At 38.4% G+C, this 7,800-nt stretch overlaps 1 protein-coding gene across 1 annotated transcript in view; it reads right to left on the reverse strand.

Moving 5' to 3' along the window:
* Positions 1-360: 360 nt before the first annotated feature.
* Positions 361-7,800, reverse strand: part of LOC111872109 (partitioning defective protein 6) — a 52,036-nt gene continuing 44,596 nt past the window's right edge. Inside the window, exons 3-5 of the mRNA XM_023865683.2 lie at positions 5,474-5,601; positions 3,650-3,916; positions 361-1,629 (exon numbers count right to left, since the gene is read on the reverse strand). Of these exons, the coding sequence (XP_023721451.1) occupies positions 1,336-1,629; positions 3,650-3,916; positions 5,474-5,601 (689 nt within the window). The 3' untranslated portion in view covers positions 361-1,335. The remainder of the gene's footprint in view (positions 1,630-3,649; positions 3,917-5,473; positions 5,602-7,800) is intronic.

Here is a 7,800-nt window from a genome sequence, read left to right on the forward strand (position 1 = left end):
TACACGTTCAACTCTCACATTCCATCCGAAATTGCCCTCAAGTTAAAACGTCAATGTTAAAATATTTAAAAGAGCCTAACATTTTACTTCAAATGTTTTAAACTTTTAAATATTTTAACATTGACGTTTTAACTTGAGGGCAATTTCGGATGGAATGTGAGAGTTGAACGTGTATTCAATAATCCTAGCAAGTGTTGTGCTTTTACACATCGACATATTGTAGCAGCGTCCACGCAGCATATATACTGTGTACATTTAAACAACGGCAGTGTTTTCCATGATTGTACTATGTGCCTCTGATGATGGTTTTATTAAGCCGAAACATGTAAGGCAGAGGTGATAAAGAAGTGACCTAAAAAAATTGTTACACTCGACGGACTTTCTATTGACTTTATAACTAATTTTTTTCACGTCCTAATAATATTCTGTAATTACCCACCACTTCAGTCAGCACATCAGCATTCAAGATACATAAAAAAGCTGAGAGTTCAACCAGAAATGACCAACTGCAAACAACACGATCTTGAAATGGACAGGAATATGACACTATGCATTCTGGTAGATTACCAACATTTCAGAGGAACCTGTGCCTTGTACATTCAAGGCCAAGGATGGTGATAGCAGGTTCCTACCAAATGTTGATAATGATCTACCAGAATTTATGATGTCATACCACAGAAGATGGTAATCTGCACAGTCAACACCATGACACCTCTAATCTCACTTAGGCCAAATATTTATATGTACAAGAGTATGGAATGTCTTGTATTACCTGTCACATCTCCATAACTTGACCTGCACTTTAACCCACAAGGTTCAATATTTTCTTTAAAACTTAACATAACTTTTGGTTTCACAGGTATAACTAAAATCTAGTCTCAACATGACTAAAAATATCGACATGAAAGAGGACCTCATTCATGCAGCATCTGTTCCTTCCAAAACTTCTAAACATTTTGTCCTCAGATTCCTTTAAGTACATTTCCTGTATCTTTCATTACAATGTAAGACTACATCTGTTAATGTGTATCACTCTACAATATACACAGCATTCCTAGCAGCCAAGGAAATACTGACCAATAAACTGAGCACCAAATGGAAGGTAATGCAACATCATTTCTACAATTCTTTGCTTAAAAAGGATTCGTGTATAAATGTTAAAGAAACAGTATGATAGGGCCAGGAAGTGTTTTGTCATTTCACTTAAAAAATATGACATAACACAATCCTCCACAAGGTCATATGCTTCTTGAATTAAAGAAAAGAATACTCATAACGGATATACACCCACACTTTTGACAAGATTTGGGTACTATGAAGATCTCAAGCAAATGCTCACAGATGAAGTACACCCTCGTCCTTGACTGCTGTTCCACTTCCACTAGAAGTCAGGTGCATTGAAGCTGAATCATCTAGATTTCCACAAGTGAGATCAACAATCTCGTCCTGATCATATCGATCGTCATCAGAACCAGTTGTGGCAGCTGAATGAGTTGACTGATGTGAACCCGACGATAACTGGCTCGTGCGCGAGAATGAGCCTCGACGTGGTGGTGCCAAAGTGCGCTGGTTTGCAGGTTTCACTGTGATGATCAAATTGGAGCTGTTCGCTACCATCATGTCTGTGACCTGTACAACACATTTACAAATGGAGCTTTCCCTACAGTTACACTCTAATTAACTAATTAACTAACTTGGAGACCTTGAAAAACTCACAGTCACTAACTAGTTGAAAATGTCCATTACTTATGGCAACAGAAGGTTTGTTACCATATTCTGAACAGCCTTCAGGATTCATATCCCTTGATGTTTGGTGAGAATGAATGGGAAGTTCGAGTAGTGTTGCTAATTTATCATTCTGCAACTCCTGTCAGAATGAACTATGTAGGAACTGAACTGAATTACTTCATATGAATAAATTAATAAAATATGAACTGTAACCTTATACGAATTTTTTCCTTAACCGTTCAGCGTGGTTTGATGTGTATGTTTCGTCAAGGTATTTAAATCGTCTGCGGGGGTTCGACGTCTATGTTTCGTCCAGCTGCACACCTATGTTATAACACCCATAATAATTGATGGTTTTGCTGTAGATTGTTAGATTTTTCGCTGGCCTGTTGTCAGAAGAACAATATATAATGAGACATGACTTTAGCTGCGTTAAGTCATCGTTACATATGCCTGTCTTGCAGCAAATTCGTGTTGCTTCTGGTAGAAGTTTCCTCATTCAAACTGTTATGAATTGCGTGTTTTCTTTCCTATGAAGTTATAAACAGGAGGGAGTGATATGTGCTGTCTTTATAATATCATACTGCCCTGAGCTGGCCACACTAACACACTCAATTGGAATTCTTAGAAGAGGGATGTCCAAATTTTATTCTTGCAAGATCGATTGATTTCGCACAGTACATAGCAGCCAGTTCTTAGAAAAACGCCACAAATTAAGGCAGAACACTGTGGTCACCCCCTGTGACGATACGGGTGTGTGTGGGGGAGGGAAAAGAACTCATTCCTTCATGTATTATCGCTCCAGTTGACTCCATTTTATCGTACTGACCTTGGTGGTCGTTTCGAGGGATGACCATAAATATTTTTTTGAGCCAGCTAAGCTCTGCTTTTGTTCACTACATACCAGCCAGTTCTTAGAATAACTTCATGAATTCTGTGGTCACCCCTGGAATATAAAACGCATAGCACCAGCCACTTGTTATGATAACATATAAAGGTTGAATTTACTGCAGCTGATCTGGCAAGCTATACGGACTCACGGAAAGACATTTCCTCGTATTCCCCTTTGAGAAGAACGCAAGACCGCACAGAAGATGTTTGGTTTACGGAAAAAAAGAGCCAAATGAGAGATACGCAGTATTGGTGTGGTGAATGTGAGACAGCGTTGTGTATAGAAGAATGCTTCAATGCGTACCATACTCTGCTCAAATTCTAAACCACCTGCTTCCATTGCCGAGATACCGGGCGCTCATATTATAAGGCAAGGTTATAAAACCATCTTTTAAGATCATTTTAGTGAAAGTTTCATGCTTCAAGGCGTACGATACACTGCTCAAATTCTAAACCAACTGCTTCCATTGCCGAGATACCGGGCGCCCATATTATAAGGTAAGGTTATAAAACCACCTTTTAAGATCATTTTAGTGAAAGTTTCATGTTCCTATCTCATATAATTTAAGAACAATGACGAATACATCATTTTCGAGCAAAATTTAAATGGTCGGGTGAATATATTACCGCCGGAGAGACACGGCAGCGGAATTTAAATGACCGCACAAAAGGGTTAAGAACAGGTGTTTACTTTTTTTGACAGGAGGGAATTCACCTGTCATAACATTTAAAAACAGTTCTGAGCAAAACATCTTTTGGGTAGTCATCTAGGTTCCTCACTCTTTTCAGAAATGTTTATATGTTTTCTGGGTGACAGAAACACTTTCTCAGTACCCTCTTCTTTTCCCTTTATTGCTTCCATGCATAAGAATTAATTTTATACAATTGCATTCTTCTGTAGATACAAATGTAACCACGCAGCACCTCATTGCCTGATCAAGAATTTTATTTTGCATTTTTCTCATTTATTGCCCAAACAAGGAGCTTACTTTTGCCTCATTATCACTGTAATGACATAACATCTCATTACCTGATCTAGAGTCTTGCCATTGACTTCAATACCATTTACTTCTAAAACTTCATCATTGACAGCAAGGAGTCCCGTACTTTCAGCCAAGCCTCCGGGCACTAAGCGTGAAATGAAGATACCAGGCACCTTCTCCAGCCCTGCAGGTGTAACTCGAACGGATGTACCATCTCGTATGTAAAATCCTAGTGGTTTATCTGAGCCATGCTTCAACAACCTCACCCTGCGACATGTCTCAGGCACAATATCCACATCAATTATTGCTGATACCTGTAAAGAAAATAGAACCTTTTACTCAATGTTTTCATTTGTAAACTCTATTCCCATTTGCCTTTCTTTAAATAGTGAAGATTTTTCACAGATTTAGCCTACTTCCACTCATTATGGGGAAAAAAAAACTGACTTATAAGATCACACAGCATGCACATTCACACCTGTGTATTTCGACTTCTGATCAAGCTGACTTTCACAAAGATTGGTATGGAACTGTGTCATCACAGGACACACCACACAGCTTTTCCCACAATTTGCCTACAGCCTCACAGGACAATATTTCATATGAGGGGGTACCCAAAAGAAACTGAACTTATTTTTTTTAAACTTATTTATTCAAATTTTAAGCACAAACCTTCAATCCCCTTCAAAGTACTCTCCACTTATACTAATACACTTGTCTAGTCTTTTATTCCATTTTTCAAAACATTGTCTAAATTCATCTTCTGAGATGCTTGACAGCGCCTCCGTCGCTTTTTCCTTGACCTCAGCAACATCAGCAAAACACTTTCCTTTCATGTCTCTTTTCATTCGAGGAAACAAAAAAAAAGTTTTGATCATTTCGGGACTCTTCTTTCAAGCACAGCATGCTTGCACGCGACCTTGTTTTTGTTCAGCAGTCAGCAGTCGTGGCACGAATTTCGCAGCCACCCTTTTCATTCCCAAATCTTCTGTCAAAATTTGCTGAACTGAGCTCCAAGTCACTCCCAACAGCTTCACAATTTCTTCAATGGTCCGTCGTCGATCTTCCTTGATGATTTCACGAATTTTTTCAACTTTTTCATGTGTTCGGGCCGTGGAAGGACGACCAGAACGAGGTTTGTCATCAATTGACATTTCACCATTTTTGAAAAGGGAAAACCACTCAAACACTTGAGTTTTCCCCATAGCATCATCCTTGTACGACGTTTTTGACATTTCAAGAGTTTCTGTTCCACTTTTCCCAAGCAAAAAGCAGAATTTCACCTGCACACGCTGTTCACGAAAATCAGCCATTGCAAAAATGACGATCACACAAAACAGTTGTCACTATAAACTCTGCCGAAACTAGTCCTTACCTTCTGAAGCAACGGTAGTCAGCTTATCGACTCAGGAATGTTAGCTCTATGTGCTCATAGCGGCAAAACGCGGTACTACAAAAGCTCTGCCCACAAAAAAATTAGTTCGGTTTCTTTTGGGTACCCCATTGTATATTAATATTAACCCAATGTCAGCTACTATCACACTGTCATGTGACCTGAGCGTGGGGAAAGAACACCTCTGTGCACCTCTCTTTCTGGATACTTCCTGACTTCACCACCTCTTTGTCAGCTTCTAGATTGTTCTCTGACATTAAATGGCAGGAGTATCACATTTTCTTAAACAGTCTGTGTGCATGCTGGTTTTCCCTTATTCGCCTGTTGCAGCTGATATGGGTCATGACAGAGACAAAGGGTTAACACAGGCTCATGGTACATACGGGCAAAGTTCATCAAACTATGACTTAATGTTCCATATTAATGTCTTCTTTTAGCATGACCATTAATTTGTAACTCTTTAAAGCAATCCGCTTACCTGTCTAAAATCATGTGGATTTGAGATACAGAGATGGGCCTTGGGTCGTCCAGGTGTTCCCAGGATCGAGGAGATGAGGTTGCGAGTCTTGTGAGTACCATATCCATTTAACTCCTCCAGGCTCTCTCCTTTAATGAAACATATAGAGGCGCAACTCTTCAACTAGGAACTGAATATTACAATAGAAAATAACAAAAATAATTCAAGAACAACAATACAATACAACAATAAATGAGAAATGAAAGATTTACATAAGACTGAAGGCTGAGTACATTGGACAATGAATTAATAAATAAGAAAATAGGATGTTATGGGCATGTTATATGAACGAGTGAAAGTAGAATTTGAAACAAGGTTTTGAACATGAAACTAAAAAGAAAATACCTAAGCCAAAAAGTGAGATCAAGATGGAAAGAACAGGAATATGTTTCACAGAAGTATGGAAGAATATATGAGGAAACTGAAGACAGGGAGTCCTGGGAAGAGGCTTCACTGTAGGAAGACACATATAAAAGTGTAAACACTGAAAGATCTATGGCTTCAATATGTATTACTCAAATTAGGATCATTCTTTCGAATATTACCCATGCACGACTCAAGATGTCCATTCAGATAACAGCAGTTGTTCATTTGTCAGATGGTACTCATCTACCAAACTACACAGCGTCACATCTCGGTAGACTGTAACTGAACTGCTCACATATTACCAGTGAAACTAATATTTCCAGTGTCTCTGTTAACTCTTTAAAACATGATGGTAATGATATGTACCACCTGCTTTAACGTTAAAAAAGCTCTTCATTTTGCCCAGTTAAGGTTTGTGCTTTATATGATTCTCTCAATAAACAGCCATTACTTCCCTAAACAGCACTAACCATTTGGTTTTTGGCACTCAGAATTACTGGGTATTCTAAAAAACTAAAGAATACAACATTTCAGAAACTGGATCCGTTTCCTTCTTCAGGTGAGGGTGGAGACACCCTCACCTCTTTCTCTTAGAAAGAGCTAACCTCAGATATGGAATAACTGAGGCAAGGTAAAACAAATCTTACAATACTGTACCATGCTAAACCACTGAGGAGACTGGCTCAAGCCATTAACACTTCTGACCTGCATCTGGAACAGGCCCATTTCAAGTCTTAGCCAGAGACCTGCTATCCTAAGAATTTCTGTGGTATTCCTCAGTCCATCCATGCAGTGGCAGGGGTACTATGTCAAATCAGACCAGCACGGCTTCCTTCACCAATTCATTAGTCACTAAACATTCCAACCATATGACCCCTCCTCCAACCATGCATTCAATTAATGAACTCTGTGCAAAGAGTGAAACAGTCCAGTTTTTGCAATCTGCATTCTTCTGGCACATTCAGAATGAACAGTTGCAGAAATGCAACTATTAGTTTCATTGTATCTCTGTCTGCATGTACCAACAACACAAGAAACAACTTCTTTATTAAAACTTTCACGACACAACTATATCAATGTCAGTGCCTAGTTTTGGCTCTGCTACATGTTTCGGCTATTAATAGCCATCATCAGGCAAATACATGGCTAACATATATGCACCACTGAACTGCAGTATTAATAAAATTGGAAATAATATTAATATATTAAGATACTTGACATAAAAATACAATTAGACATATAAAAAACAAAAGTTATAGTATCAAACAAGAATAAAATTCTTCAATTGATGCTTTACATTAGGGGTCTCCAAACTTCTTGAAACGTGGGCCACATTAGGTAATTCGGCACTTTCAACGGGCCAGATAAAATGAGAAATTAATAACTCTAGGTATATGAGTTTTATTGAAAGCACAGAATTTCATAAACTAAATATAAAGTATGTGAGAATAAATTATCGTATATTAATGACAACAGACAGTACCAGCAAATGCTCATATTTTCATCACAAATTATAATAAAACAATTAATGTGAATGATGGAACTCTTTTTGCATTCTTGAAATCTGATTAAATTGAGGTGATGATGATCTGTTACAATTACACTGCACCACTGCAAGAAGTCCTGTGCACAAGACGGCTAGTAACGAACTGCTTGCGCTACCTACATTGCCACGAACTGACACTGCCAATCGAGGCCGATCAAGTGCGAAGAAATACCGCGCAGTATACAGTCAGAATTAGTAAAATTGTGAATATTAGTATTGTCGCGCGTTGGGCGTATATCGCGACAAATAACTTCTCGATGTATTTGATGTAGCGAATTTTATTTCACATTCGCTCATACAATCACCCAAATTACAGATTTACGATTACTGCTATCTGCAGTATCACAATTAGTACACTGAAAAATGCCACAATACA

Source organism: Cryptotermes secundus, unplaced genomic scaffold, assembly GCF_002891405.2.
Source record: "Cryptotermes secundus unplaced genomic scaffold, Csec_1.0 scaffold417, whole genome shotgun sequence".
Classification (NCBI taxonomy): domain Eukaryota; kingdom Metazoa; phylum Arthropoda; class Insecta; order Blattodea; family Kalotermitidae; genus Cryptotermes; species Cryptotermes secundus.